This window comes from Panthera leo, chromosome A3 (assembly GCF_018350215.1).
Source record: "Panthera leo isolate Ple1 chromosome A3, P.leo_Ple1_pat1.1, whole genome shotgun sequence".
Classification (NCBI taxonomy): Eukaryota; Metazoa; Chordata; class Mammalia; order Carnivora; family Felidae; genus Panthera; species Panthera leo.
In genome coordinates, this window is record NC_056681.1 from 138,977,994 (window position 1) to 138,992,787 (window position 14,794).

The following is a 14,794-nucleotide window of genomic DNA, read 5'->3' on the forward strand; positions in this document are numbered from 1 at the left end:
TGTGTGACTTGTCGTTTCTTTAATGCAAATAGTACCTCTTTAGAGTTTTTCCATAACGATCCCTCCTCGTCCTCGGACTTGTCAAGCACGTCTACCAGTCATCGTGTATTTAAGTTGCGTTCATTCACGTCGGAAAGAATTGTTTGAAAAAGGAAAGCTGTCTGAGGCCACACTGCGTGCTTTCTGGACTCTCCGGTTCGCCCGGTTCGCTTATTCTGAGTTACTCACTTTCCACCGAAGGTGAGGCGTTCCCCAGTTAGGATCTGACCGTGGCTTCTCCGGGACGATCACTTTTTACTCGTAACTTATCGCGAGGTGCGACGACGTGAACGAACCTAGCCCTCCTGAGTCCGGCGCGTTCCAGCGTCCTTTAAGTAACGGTATCAGGCTGCCGGTTTGTGTGAATCCTGCGGCACTGGGACGTCACCGGGCACAGAACCGCTCGGTCAGGATTTGCGGGATCTGTGTTTCTTACGTGCCGGTCCCGTCCGGATGAACACGGGTCGCTCTCCCGCATTTCTCTGCTTTGCCAAACTCCGTTCACGACAGTGGGGAGACCCTAGCGTCCCAGCGCCACAGGCCGGGGGAGGGGCGCCCGCCTCGTGCGCCGCAGACCCTGGAAAAGAAACTCCACCGTCTTCACCACAACAGCGAGTTCCTCAGCCGTCAGCCCCCGAGCCCCGCGGGAGGGGTGGGGGGCCTGGCCCGAGTGGGGTGCTCCCTGCTGGCTGTGGCCCCCGAGCGAGCGGGTGTGGGCGCTGTCCCCTCGTGGGGAGCGGCTCCTTCAAGCGGAGGCCGCGGCGGCGGCGAGGTCACGGGAGCCGTGCAGGCTGGGGCTCCCGACTTCCCCGCCTGCCCTCAGCCCCGCTCCCCGGGGAAACCACGGCACGAGGCTCCTCTGTTTGCAGCCGAGGTCAGTGCCGATGGCGTGGGGCTTGGCGGGAGCGCCCAGCCACCCTTCTCGAGGGTGCCTGAGCAGCACCCCCTCTTTCGTCTGTGGCCACAGCCCCGCCGACGGAGCCGGCCGCGCCTCTGAGCCGGATAGTGTGCGTATAGAAAACCCAGCTGAGCTCTGAGTCCCAACTGAGACCGAGCACCCGCGTCTGGGAGAGCCGCGTGCGTGTCTCAGGGGAGAGCCTGCCGCCAGCTCTCTGCCCGCGTGCTTGTGCTTCGCGGGAGCTGGAAGAGCTCGATGAAAGTGTTTGCTCTTGAACGTTTCAACCCCGCTGTCTTGGCCTCCTGCGCTGTTCTGCTGAGCAAATGGCTTAGTTACCGCAAACCTATTTTCAACAAACGGTAGAATTCCAGCGTCACAATTACCCCTTGGAAACTCTGTCCTCAGTTATGTGAAGTTTGTTTATTTATATTTATGAAAAAAACCTGGAAGGTTGTACGTTATCCTGTCAAGTGTGATGATCTCTGAACAGAAAAGGTGTGATTTGAACTCTTCCTGTATTTCTTGGTTTTTCTAAACTTACAATAAACGTGCGGTATGCTTTATACATGTGTGTACGTATATGCACAGAAAGTAGGGAAAAGTTTTGAAACGTAACGGGTAGACGGTTTGAGTAATGATGAATGTTCTTTGTGGAAAGCAGGTCCGAATGATGCTAAATGGTAGTAAAGATGGGGACTTTCTCACGTTGGTTTTATGTACTAGCTGCCGCACGCCTAAGCAAATTTGAGGTTTCACTGGGTTGTTTTCCTTTGTAGGTTATACGGGTCCCCACTCAACATCGACTTATTTCCTGCCCTCATGGTAGAGGATTTGGTCCCTGGCAGCCGACTGGGACCGACCCTGATGTGCCTGCTGAGTACACAGTTCAAGCGCCTGAGAGATGGGGACAGGTAAAGGCAGGTGCCGTAGGGACAACAGGTGAAGGCAGGTGAGGCCGGGGAGAGCCTCTGCTCTGAAATGCGCCTTTCCGGGGACTCGGGGATGCGCGGGGCAGGTGGCGGAGATGTGTCCAGGTGAAAGTGGATGCGCGTCTTCGCGCCTCGCCGCGTCCGAGATTAGCTCCCTAGTGTGGGGACCTGCCCCCGACTGCGGCCCCAGGATCACGTGACCCAGGTCACAGGTGCTTTTGCGCCCTTCCACGTACCGAGGGCATCTCTGTTCCCAAGAACGGTGCACACGATCCAACCGCCGTGGCGGTTCGGAGGGATTTGAGCTTCTGGCAAGACTGACACGATGTCACGAGTGGGGTTTACCGCGGGGCAGTGCAGCAGGGGCCGCGCCACGCCAGGGGTCTCACCCCCTCCTGCGCCAGCTTCTCTGCTGCGTCCAGTACAGGCCCCGTGTGTTGCGTCTTGAGTAGGAGGCGTGATCCGTGCTTGAGCCCCTCTCAAGTGACAGCGGACTGAGCCCCGCGGCGTCCGTGCCGGCGGCAGAGCTTCCTGGCGGTTTCCCCGCGCCTCCGCGGGGCCTCCGGGCGTCTGACCTTGCTCTCACTCTGGAAACAGGCTGTGGTACGAGAACCCGGGGGTGTTCTCCCCGGCGCAGCTGACACAGATCAAGCAGACGTCGCTGGCCAGGATTCTGTGCGACAACGCAGACAACATCACGCGTGTGCAGCGGGACGTGTTCCGGGTGGCCGAGTTCCCCCACGGCTACAGCAGCTGCGACGACGTCCCCCGCGTGGACCTGCGCGTGTGGCAGGACTGCTGCGAAGGTGCGCGTCCCCGACGCCCGGCCCCTCCCCCGCCTCTGTGGTTTGTCTTCCCCACTGCCTGCCCGCTCCTGCCGCGCTCACCGCCTGCTGTGGTGCTCCCGGGGCGTCTGGGGCGGTGCTCCCGGGGTTCCTGCGGTAGTGCTCCCGGGGCTCCTGCCATGGTACTCCCGGGGTGTCTGGTGTGGTGCTCCCGGGGCGTCCGGCGTGGTGCTCCGGGGGCTCCTGCCGTGGTGCTCCCAGGGCGTCTGGCGCGCTGCTCCCGGGGCTCCTACGGTGGTGCTCCCAGGGCGTCTGGCGTGGTGCTCCCAGGGCTCCTGCCATGGTACTCCCGGGGTGTCTGGTGTGGTGCTCCTGGGGCGTCTGGGTTGGTGCTCCCGGGGTTCCTGCCGTGGTGCTCTTGGGGCGTCTGGCGTGGTGCTCCTGGGGCTCCTGCTTTGGTGCTCCCGGGGCTCCTGCCGTGGTGCTCCTGGGGCTCCTGCCGAGGTGCTCCCGGGGCGTCTGGCGTGGTGCTCTCTGGACGCTTGGCCGCAGTGGGGACAGAACCAGGTACCGCCCCTGCGGGCAGCCATGCAGGGTCGCTGCACAGTCTGAGAGGCCGCGGTCACGAAAGACTGCTAGTGACGTGGTGGCGTTTCCTGTAAGTGACGTGCCCAGCGGAGGAGACAGGAGACGAGAGTGTGCATGAGGAGACAGGCTTCTGTGCTGTCTCTGAAACCCAACGTGTGTCTAAACGGGGGCACTCGCGTGTTGTCCTGAGTGTCGTGTATGCGCACGCGCGGGTGCCCCTGCCACGTGGACGCCCCCAGGATGTGTGCTCAGTAGAGAAGTGTGTGCTGTGCGTCCAGACCCCTGTGAGAACACCGTACCCGGAGGGGCGCGTTGTGTAAGATCAGGAGGAGGGCCGAGGCCTGTGGAGTGGTGGGGAGGGGTGGGGAGGGGTGGCGGGTCTCTGGCCGCGCCCGGTCCCTGCCGCGGGGCCGCTGTCCTCCTGCCGCAGAGCCCTTGCACTCCCACTGTGGCGAACCACGAATTTGACTTTTTCATTTGAACGTGATTTTGGCTTCATTGAAACTGCATTCGGAGACTGGAATGTGGAAGCCGGGTGCGTTTGGAGCTGCCCTGCGTGACCCACACGCCCGCGGACACAGCCCCTTCCACCCGGCATGCCGGTGGACAGGAGGCACGGACTAGAGTTGTTCCCTCTCCTTTCCGGAAGAAATAGTTCGGTCAGGCTCTTGTCCTCACTGGTGATTACTCTCAGGAGGCTGCTGTTTGCATGAGGAGGTATCGGAACCTGGGTCCGTGGCCTAGAGCTGTTTGCGGTGTCTCCCTTTGAGTCCGTGCGCGTGTGGGTGCCTGCGCTGATCCGGTTGTGCGTCTGCCCCCTTGGTTCTCTGCGTGTGAATGTACGGTGTGCGTACACATAGGTGCTAAACAGGGATGCGTGGCACACGCGGTTCACAAGAGAGTTCGCGTGAAGATGAGGACTGAGTTTGCTGCACGCCCCATCTTCCAAAACATTTGTATTCTCACTATTACCTCGAAGGAACCATGTTCTTGTTTTTAGTTTTTTTGAGAAACATCGTCCTTGTTTGTCCAACTCCGCGTGCTTTCCTGCAAATCTGGCAGAGGATGCAGGAAGCTGTCCTGACCCCTGGGAAAAGCCGGTTCTCGGATAACTGGCTTCCTAATAGCTTTACCAGGGGCCCCTTGCTGCATAGGAAGGGGCTGAGCCGGGGTTCCTGTTCCGCTCTGAAAACCCAGAGTCCCGGGAGAGACGGGGTCTTGCCAGGCGGGCCTTTCCTGGAGCTGCTGGGGCCGGCTCTCCTGTCCGCGCAGCTGCCAAAGGCATTTCTGACATCCTTTGTCCCCGACGCTTTTCCTCCGGAAATAGCAGGCCCGGTCCAGAGCTGACCAAGTTAAAGGATGCTTTGTATTTTTTTTTAATTTTTTTTACATTTATTTATTTTTGAGAGATTGAGACAAAGTGAGAGTGGGGGAGGGGCAGAGAGAGAGGGAGACCCAGAATCCGAAGCCGGCTCCAGGCTCCGAGCTGTCAGCACAGAGCCCGATGTGGGGCTCGAACTCACGGACCGCGAGATCGTGACCTGAGCCGAAGTCGGATGCTCAACCCGACAGAGCCACCCAGGTGCCCCGAAAGGATGCTTTATGAGCTTTGTCTTTTATCGTAGCTCCAAAGTCGTGTTTAAAATACAGTAGGAAGAAAAAGTTTCGACAGACCAAACGTTGGTCGCTGTTTACTTTCCGTTCAGCTTTTAAATACTCGCTGAAAGCAGCCCTCTGAGCTCCCTCCGGAGCCACAGCCGCGCATCGTGTGCACAGAGGGGCCGGACGGGAGGGTTCCTGGGCGGGTGGTTTCAGAGGGGAGTTTCAAATTGCCCCTCTGTGGGCAAGGAAGAGCACATAGGCACACGCACACACTCTTGCACATGTTGGTGTATCTTGAAGTAATCGCGTGGGTTATAAAATACCGCGGATGATTCCGGGACCTGAATAGATGCATCGGTCGTTTGTTACGGATCAGTCACTGTTCTCTCTCCCGTGTGTCTGTATGAGTACACGTGTGCCTAAGTACGCATGTGAGTGTGTATGCATATGTGTATACACGCACACGTGTATGTACGCACATGCGTGTGTACGCTCACGCATGTGTATGTGCATCTGTGTGCGTGTGCACACACGTGTGTACTGTGTATGTGTGTACGTGCACGCAAGCACAGACGGGCGTGTGTCCACACGTGTGTGTATGTGCATACGTGTGCACACATGCACACATGGGTGCGTGTGTGCGTACGAATGCATGCATATGCACACATTGCGTGTTTGTACACTTGTGTATGTGTGTGCATAGGTACGCACGTATGTATACATACGTGTGTGTACTGGTGTGTGTGTGTGTTTGTAGGGAAATAGGGCACGTTTTCCTGAACTAGAGGAGGAAGTCTGAGCGTGCCCCTGTGCTCCTGAATAACTCACTCACGTGTGTGTGTGGGCAAGATTGGGAAGTTAGCGTGGATACACATGCACGTCCCATGACAGGGATTTAATCTCGCGCCCCCGGGTCCCCTCTGTCCTCCTCCGGGCCCGCCGCAGCCTCTCCCTGGGTTCAGATCAGAGCCGGCTCTGCGTTCGGGGCGCTGGCGCTCCGCGGGCGGGGCTGCGTTCTCTCGGTGCGGCCGCAGGAGGCGCGTGATGCCGGCCTGTCCCCCCGCGCGGGACCTTCACGAGGATTACTGGCTGGATCGTGGTGTCTGTGTTTGCGCAGCGGGAGTGTCGCCGTGGGCTCCTGCTGCCGCCCCGAGGGGCACCTGGCCGCACGGTGTGAGCACCGCTGGGGAGGGTGTGTGCTTTAGCGCCACGGGCTGCGCGTCCTCTGCTCCCACGGCGTTGCCCCAGGCCTCCGGGTCCCACGGGCCTACGCTGTGACCCTGCATCGGGGCGGAGTGGCGTGACATGGGTCCGGGAGCGGGTGGGAAGCCGAGTGGTGGCTGCTGACGATCGGAGGCGCGTGGAGGCCTCCGGGAGGCGCGGTCTGCGGGCAGAGGGGCTCCAGGCCCTGCCTTCCCTTCCCAGCGGCCGGCAGGCGGAGCAGCCTGGCTCTGGCCCCAGCTTACGCTCCACGTCCTGCTGTCTGGGGCCGGGCCGCCGGACGGGGCACCGGCGTGTGCAATGTGCTCCACATTGCGCCCCCCCCCCCCCCCCCCCACCGCAGGGGAAGCTGACGTCCTGGCGCGAGCAGACAGATGTGAGGCTGGGACCGCGTGCCCCCGTCCCTGTGGTGGGGGAGGCCGGCGTGGGTTTGAGAGGACAGCCGCAATGCTTCGTGCCTGCAGGAGGCCGGAGCAGGCTGGGGGCTCCCGGGAACTGGGGGGGGGGGGGGGGGGACACAGTCAGAGGCCATCTTGCCTGTGGCGGGAGAAGGGAAGCACAGTTGGGTCCTTGGCCGCTGCGGCCGCCAGGCGGTGGCTCGAGTTGTACACGTGCCGGAAGGCCAGCTGACGTCTCCCAGGATGAGCCTGTGTCTTCCGAATTGGACCCAACGCCACCCGACACACCCCTTCTGCTTGCGTTTCAGACTGCCGGACCCGGGGACAGTTCAACGCGTTCTCGTATCATCTCCGAGGCAGGCGGTCCCTGGGGTTCAGCTACCAGGAGGACGGCCCCGCCGGGGGAGCGGGCCCCGGGGGGACACCAAGGTACGGCCGTCTCCGGGGTGAGGTCCCGGTGCTGGGCGGGGGCACGTGCAGCCACCGGTGGCCTCCAGCTCGAGTCACAGCGTCCCCTTCTCCCCCGCGCAGCGTGGGGCAGCACAGAAAGCGCCCCGGCAATGCCACGGCCGCGTCCCGTGAGCGTCCACAGGTTCCGGGGACGAACGACTTCAAGGACTTCGTTGTGGAAATGCAGAAGACCATCACGGACCTCAGAGAGCAGGTAACTGCCTGGCACGTCCTGTCCCACGCTGCAGATGGCACTGTGGCCACCGTGACTGCGTGGGTGTGCCACTGGTCTGCCCTCACTTGGAGCCTCCAGGGACACCACTTCCTTCTGGGGCCGCTTTGTGGCCTGTCCCCGGCCCAGCCACTTTGGGCTGCCCTCAGGATTCCCACGGCTGGGGGGCTCATGCTTTGAGCTGCCCGCAGGTGCCCTTGCGGGAGGGGGTCCCCGGAGCGGCCAGAGTCCGTAGGTCAGGAGGGGGCTCAGGATTAGGGCCACGAGGGAGAAGCCACACTTCAGGTCCCGTCCTGAGGCCATGACGATGTGATCCTTGTTCCCAGGGCCGGATCAGGAGCTGGTTTGTGGTCAGGACCCCCTGGTGGGGGCAGGGCACCGTCTATACACTGGGCTCTTCTCTGGGCATCCGTAGGGTTTGCAGAAAACCATCTGTCCTCCCCGGCTCAGGGGACTTGCTTCCTCCTCTCCCGTCTCTGTGTCCGGGCCTCCGTGGTGGGCTTTTATGTATCACGAGTGGAGACTGAGGCCTTAGTAATAAGCGTGCAGACCTCGGACGGTCCTTTTGGCAGGGATTCCTGATGTTGTGGAAACTTCTGGAGACGTGCCTGTGACTGGTGGTCTTGGAGCACGACCCCACTCCTACTTACGGGGCCCCCAGTCCTCAGGGATGGGACCCTGGGGTCTTCTGTCCCAGCCTCTCGGAGAGGTGTCCCGGCTCTGACCGCGTCTGCCCTCCTGTCTTGACGTGCACGTGCAGTGTGAGGTGATCTCACTTGACGGCCTTTATTTGCTGTCACACGGCAAATGGAGACAGGCTAGGAGGGGATAGCGGGCACCGTGCAGAGTTCAGGGTTTAAGGCACCAGGAGAGCAGCCCCCAAAAGTCACTTGGAGCCGAAGAGACAACCAGGCTGTGACAAGCACCGGGTGTCCTGGGGGCCCAGCCCGACACAGGTGGGCGCTGGGAGGCCTGAAGACAGTCTCTCGGAGACCCGTGGAGCGTCACAGGTGGGTGGGGGGCGGGGGGGTCACGCTCTGCAGGTGGGGTAGTGTGAGCAGAGGCAGGAGGCAGGACGAGGCAGCGTGAGGCGAGCGTCTGTGGGTCCGTGACTTCTCGCACCTGCAGGATGGAGTGACTGTGCCGTCCCCTATCTCCTTTGCTCTGCGCAGCTCTGCGTTTCAGGGCAGGTGCTGGTCAGGGGCGCCAGGGCTCGTGCCTTGCGGGGGGACGTCTGCTGTGACTGCAGCCCAGGAGGGAGTGGGGGCACCTGTCCTGCTCCGTGCGGCCGCGCTGCGTCCCGCAGACGTGCTCACGGTCTCCCCGAGGCGGACGCGGCTCCAGTCCTGGCCTTGCTGCCTCTGGCTTTACGCTGAAACGGGGTCAGCAGCCACCGAGGGAGCCCCCGCCATCCCCAGCAGCCCTGCCCGGCCCGTGGCCCCCGCTGCTGCACCTCAGGGACCTTCCTTTCCCTCCCTTCTTGGAAGGTCCGGTGGCTGTCGAGATCGGTTGTGCTGACAAGGGCCGGCTTCCGCTCGTAGCCTGCCTGTGACCTGCCGGCTCGAGTGCCCGTCGGCCCGTAAATGTCAGGTCACCAGGCCGTGGGTGAGCTGGGTGCTGAGTGCCCGGGGCAGGTGACTTCGCTGCTCTGGGCGGCGGTCTGGCCTCACACAGCGGGGAGGCCGTGCTGTTTTCCACGTGCTGTCACACCGCGTGCACGTCACGCGTTTCACTGACGGGGGCTCGTAGGGGGTCTGCGAGTTCACTGTTTGGCCCACTCCCGCCCTCCGTCAGAGCTGCGGGCGCCATGTCAGGCAGTTGTGCCCAATTGTGCCCGTTCTGGGGGGTCTGGAGATGCGGCTGCCTGTGACGGAAACCCCACGCGAGGACAGTCTGGACGTGCCGGCCCAGCCGCGGGGTCGGAGGGAGGGACGCCCGCGGAGCCCGGTCACGACCGTCGGCCGCCGGGGTCCAAGCTCAGGGTGTTCCCGTCCGGCTGGGTCCGGCGCTCGCCGGCCTGTGGGAAGCCGCCCTCCGATTCTCCGGGCTCCTCCTGCTCCCCCGCAGCTGCGCCTCCCGTGCCTTGCAGCGTAGGCCCGGGTGCGGCGTAGGCCGGCGCGGCTGTCGCCTGCCCGGTGACGGGCCGGCTCTGGGAGGCGCCGCTCTCGGCGACGGCACAGCCGCCCTTGCAGAGAGAAGCTCTTGGTCGCCTGTGACCCGCACACGTCTCGCTTTGCTTTGCGGCAGATAAAGAGGCTGGAGGCCCGGCTCAGCGCCACGGACTGCACGGACGCAGACGGGGAGCCTCACGCCAACGGCGCCACGTGGAAGCAAGACGCGTGTACCACCTGCGAGTGCCGTGTGAGTGCGGGGCCCCGGCACGTGGGCTCCGGGGCGGGCGGCCGCAGGGTCCGCCAGAGGCCCCAGTGCTTGTCTGGGGAGGGGGTGGCTCTTCCCCGAGAGCCGCCGTTACGGGGCTGCCCGAGCAGCCGCTGAGGTGCCTATACCAGCGAGGAGGCTGGTCCCGCCGGGTGGCCTGGGCCTCCAGAGGAAGGGGACGGGCCGCCGTGGTGCCCGGGCCAGAGGCTGGGGGCAGAGGCTGGGGGCACAGCACAGGGCAGTGGGCCAGGCAGGCGCCCCGGGATCCCTGGCGGTTGTCGCGTTTGGGCAGGGCAGGGACCGCGCCTCCTGACTTTGTCCTCCTCTGGCTGACATCCCCGGACGCGGGGTCTCAGGGGTGGGGCCGGGAGGGTGTGCTGAGCCCCAGGTCCCGGGCTGTCCTCAGGGTGGGGAGCCGAGGGCGGGGACCTCGCGGAAGAAGTACAGAGTGTCCGAAGCCGTGAATCACCCGGAGAACGGCCCCCGTGTTACAGAGTGCACCAGAGAACTCGGGCGCAGACGGGTGGGGGAGGGCGGGCGGCGCCCAGGACGCGCACCCCAGGAGCTGACCGGTGCTGGCGCCTCTCTCCTCCAGGACGGGCAGGTCACGTGCTTTGTGGAAGCCTGCCGGCCTGCCGGTTGCCCAGCGCCCGTGAGAGCCCCCGGGGCCTGCTGTCCGGCCTGCCCGAGAGACGGCTCGGGGAAGAGGCCGTAGGCTCCGTGAAGCCTTCGGCCGCCCGCGCGGGGCGTGTGGACGAGAGGGACCATCGCCACCCGGGACCCCTTCTGTCTCCGGAGGAGCACAGGTGTTTAGAGCAGAGCGTTGGCGGAGGAGAAACCACGGACACACGTCCTGACTTCACGTTAGATTCTCAGGTTTTTATTTAAGTTTTCTTAACGACAAATTGGTGCTACTAGTAAGTTGCACGGTCCAGTTATTTAGGCTGCTGGATTCGTGTCCCTGGACGCTACTCGTCTCCCCAACCAAACGTCCGTCTCTTGGGCTCCGACGCCTGGAGCTCGGCAGCCGCCCGCCGTGAGGGCGCGTCACGGAGCCGCCAGAAGGAAGCGCACCGCAGGGAGAGCGGGATCAGCACTTGGCCGACGGGCAGGCTGGTGGGAGAGCCGGCTGACGTCCGGGCGGCGGGTGCGGGCTCCCCGGGCCCGACCCGACACCAGCAGGGAGCACACGGCCCCGCGGCTCAGCCCCCGCTCGCCGGCGACCTCCAGCACGTCTCCCGTGAGGACATCAGCCACGTGCAGAAACCACGGCTTGCGTGGCGCCGCCTGGGGTGGACCGAGTGTGGAACCCCCTCCCCCCCCATTCCTGCTCAACCCCGGGTGTGGTGCCCGCACGGAGGCCTCTCCCGACGGAGGAGTCGGTGTTGGCGACTTTGTGACTTCAGGTTGTGTAAGTGCCTTAAGGAAACAATCAGTCCCTATACCTCATGTGTATTTTCAAAGTGCAGGATGTTTGACGAGATTGCGCCCATGTTTGCGGTGTTCGGGTGGCAGAGAAATGCCTTCCACTGTGCGAAAGTCGTCTCCGAATTCAGTGAAGAGCAACCATCATACCTCGTGGTCTCTCTTTTCAATTGACCAGAAACCTTCTTCTTTGTTTTCAATATGAAGTGATCTGTGTTCTCAGAAACGTGTCCCTGAACGTGCGGGCGCCGTGGGAAGTGCCCCGAGTTCACAGATGGTTTCGTATGTGGGGGGCGCGTCCCGGGCTGGGGGGTCACAACCCATCCCTGGGGTGGCCAGGAGGCCGTCGGGCACGTCGTGAGCAGTTTCGAAGCCCGACCTGGGCCCGGCACGGCCTTCCTTCCGGAAGCAGGAGACCCCGGCTCTGTGACCAGCCGGCCCCAACCGTGGGAGGGAGTGCACATCCCCGCCATGAGCGTGTTCACAGCGGCTCTAAACACAGCCAACTTGACTTCTCATCCTCGTCACGTTGAGTGGTAAATACAAGCTGGTGTTCCGTGGGGCGTGGGACTGCCCCTGAGGGATCAAGTCACTTTTAACACCCAAACCCTAGAACCGATTTCTGTCGAGTAGAGAGCGGAGGACTGTGCACAGCGTGACAGTTGTGGAGGTTGCTCAGGTGTAGAACGGCAGCGGACCCCACCCTCCGCGAGCAGCCGGCGTCTCCAGGCGCCTTGGTGGCGGATTGTGGTTTTGCTTGGAGGCACATGCACGTGGGCTAGAACGGGTGACTGGGACTGTGTCCTCTACCCGGAGGCGCGGCTGCCTGTGACTCGCGGTGCCTGTCTGGAACCACAGCGGGAACGTGGAATGTGGCGGGGCCACCGGATTAATCTCCGCAGCGTCCGAGCTGCGGGCGGGGTCCCGGGGCCCTCTCGGCAGCCACGGTGACGTGAGGCGAGTGTACATATTTATTTACTTTCTGACTGTTGCCAACAGACAAGTGCCTTTTTACGTTCATTGTAACCAGTTCATACCAAAGAAACGTTTGCACTATGTAACGATGCCTTCAGTTCAAATAAATGGGCCACGTTTTCAAACGGAGAGTGGCGTTCTTTTTTCCCTCAGCCCGTCGTCGGGGCGGCACCTTGGGGGCCCTTGGGAGGCCGACAGCAAGGTCGGGACCCGAGGCAGCTCCTGGAGAGAGCCCAAGCTGCTCTGCCCGTGCACGGTGTCCCACGAAAATGTGAGAGAAAGCAGAGAAACGGAAGCGGAGTTAGAACAGATGCTTTGGGGCCCGTGGGGGCTCTGTCAGTTTAGCGTCGAACACGATTTCAGCTCAGGCCATGATCCCGCAGTTGTGGGATCGAGCTCCGTTTCGGGCTCTGTGCTGACAGCACACAGCCTACTTGGGATTCTCTCTCTCTCTCTCTCTCTCTCTGCCCCTCCTCCCTCTCAAAACAAACAAACAAACAAACGGACTCTGCTCTCAAATAGCTAGGACGCTGTCACGGGCCGAGGCGCTTTGCCGTTTCGATCTCGGGAGCGTGACGTGTCGCGGTCTGGACCTGGACCAAGACGTGTCTGCCAGAGACGCCGTGTGGCCCCGGCCGACACGCGGACTCTGCAGGGGTCCCAGAGACGGAGGTGACAGACGCGGGCTGTTCCTCCGGGGACCCGCCCTGGTCCGGGCTCTGGGTGCGAGAGGAGAGGACGCTGCTCCGAGGGGCACTGGAGGGGGTGGGGCACCTTCCCGTCTCTGGAAGAGTCGGTTCTTTACGCTGTTATCGAAAGGAGAACAGGGAGTGAACAGCAGGGAAGATCGCACGCGTTTCTCAAACTGCCGAGTTGCTTCCCAGCCACACACGCGAGTGGCTGTGCGACACCCAAGTCTGGGGAGCTGAGGCCCTCAGTTCCCGGATGCTTTAGCGACGCGTTCTCCGTCCTCGATGGCGCGCCCGCTCGGGGTCGTGGGGAGCTTGCAACCGCTCTTCGCCAGCCACGCAAGAATTCTCGTCTCTCCTTAGACGTGTGTAATGCTACGTATTTGTGTGACGTGAACAGAATCCCGTTCCGTTAAACTCCAGCGTCGCGAGGTGGCCGTGAGCCGGAGCTTGGGGAGCGCGTGCCCAGGCCGAGGACGCAGGGGGCGTGTCGTGTCGCCAAAGGTGGGGAAAAGCGCTGGATGAGGTGGGGTGCAGACCAGGCCCTGGGCCTCTCGTCTTGCTCCCCCTCCCCCAAGACCGACACCTGTTCCGTGTGCCGGCCACCCCTGGGATGGCAGTCCCGGAGGGAGGGTCTGGGGTGGGGGGGGCGCAGCCCTCAGGGGCCAAGGTACACAGGTGTTTGGTTCACCGGGACCACCCGCGGCCCGGCCAACAGGAGGCCAGGGGACACTTTCCCAGTCGGTGTGGAACATGGTTGGGGGGGGCAGGGAGTGAGTGCTGTTTACCTATTTTAAGTGAAATGGAGAATGTGAAAGTGGCAAAAGTGGGTCATTTAGAGCTTGCTTTAAAAACCGTGGAGAACGTATAGAGTCTTGCCTTTCAGAAAGCCCCTGACACCTGTTTCCTGTGTACAGACTTGCACGCCAAATGACCTAAGTAGTTGTGTTTGATTTGCCAAGTGATTCACCAAAAAGATTCTCAGATGTGTTCCAGGAACTCGACAAACACATTTTAAACGTATTTGATATTTACAAAAGACGTATTTGCCATTTGGACAAAGTTTCAGGAAATCATCTGATTTGCACAGATGGGATCTTCTGTCACCTTCTGTGGCTTTACCACATCATCACTTCCCAGCTGAAGCCGTGAGACAAGAGAGCATATGGCGTGCCTGGGTGGGAGTCGGGTCACCCTGTGGTGCAGAGAGGGCAGGTGGCCCCCGCGGTGACTGCACCAGGTGACTGTGCGGGGTGACAGTGCGTGGGGTGATGGTGCCGGGTGACAGGGTGGGGGGTGACAGGGCACTGGGCGACGGTGCGTGTGGTGACCGTGCACGTCGGGTGACTGTGTTTGGGGTGACGGCGTGCCAGGTGACAGTGCTTGGGGCCTCCTGCAGGTGGAAAGCAGGTGGGGGAGTCCAGACCCCGCCAGCCCTCGGAGCCACGAGCAGAGGGCCCAGCTCTGCACCTTCCCCCTGGTTCCTGCTCGTCCCTCCCAGGCTCCCTCTGGGGTCCCAGTGAGAGTAACCAAGGCCCTGACCAGATGGCGTCCCTGCTCTTCAGCTGTTGAGTGCACGCAGTAAGCTTGAAATCTTCCAGATGTGGGTTCTCAGCCATCTGTGTTCAGGGTAATGAGTATTGTCACAGTCCAAACTGTGACGCGTTGGCGGGAGATAGCACATTTGGATCTAGAAGGTTCCAGAAACTCCAGTGGTGCCCATTTCTATGTTGGTGGGATTTGTTGAAAGTAACTCAGTCTCTGTCTGCTGTTTGGGCGTCTGTCTGGTTTCCTTGTGCAGAGACCGGCGTCCGAGGAAGGGGAGCTGCTCCCGAAGGCCTCCAGCAGCCTTAGCCAGTGTCCTGAACGTCTCCCTGACTTCGCACGGTAATCTCAAAGTCCCATTTTCCCGCTTTGATTCCTGACAGCTGGCCGCCTACGGTTCTGCCAGGAACAGCTTCCTCCGCGGTCTTGTGACTGAGCTGGGAGGGACACACCCACGCCCCGTGTCACTTGCAGGGAGGGCTCAGGTGCATGCCCGCTGCCGACTGGCTTTTCTCTCTCAGAGCTTTGGGGCATGAAGACAGGAGTCTGGCTTTCACTGTGCTTTCTGCTCTTTCCGACGTTGATCATCGCCTGAAGCATCGTGGAAACGGTCGTTTGCCAAGTGTTTGCCGCGACCGA

The 14,794-nt window shown here is 62.0% G+C and overlaps 1 protein-coding gene across 1 annotated transcript in view; it reads left to right on the forward strand.

Annotated features, from left to right (window-relative positions):
- PXDN (peroxidasin) overlaps positions 1-12,026 on the forward strand; it is an 80,736-nt gene extending 68,710 nt beyond the window's left edge. Inside the window, exons 18-23 of the mRNA XM_042930348.1 lie at positions 1,714-1,848; positions 2,464-2,672; positions 6,769-6,889; positions 6,992-7,124; positions 9,390-9,503; positions 10,117-12,026. Coding sequence (XP_042786282.1) covers positions 1,714-1,848; positions 2,464-2,672; positions 6,769-6,889; positions 6,992-7,124; positions 9,390-9,503; positions 10,117-10,236 — 832 coding nt within the window. The 3' untranslated portion in view covers positions 10,237-12,026. The remainder of the gene's footprint in view (positions 1-1,713; positions 1,849-2,463; positions 2,673-6,768; positions 6,890-6,991; positions 7,125-9,389; positions 9,504-10,116) is intronic.
- The last annotated feature ends 2,768 nt before the right edge of the window (positions 12,027-14,794 follow it).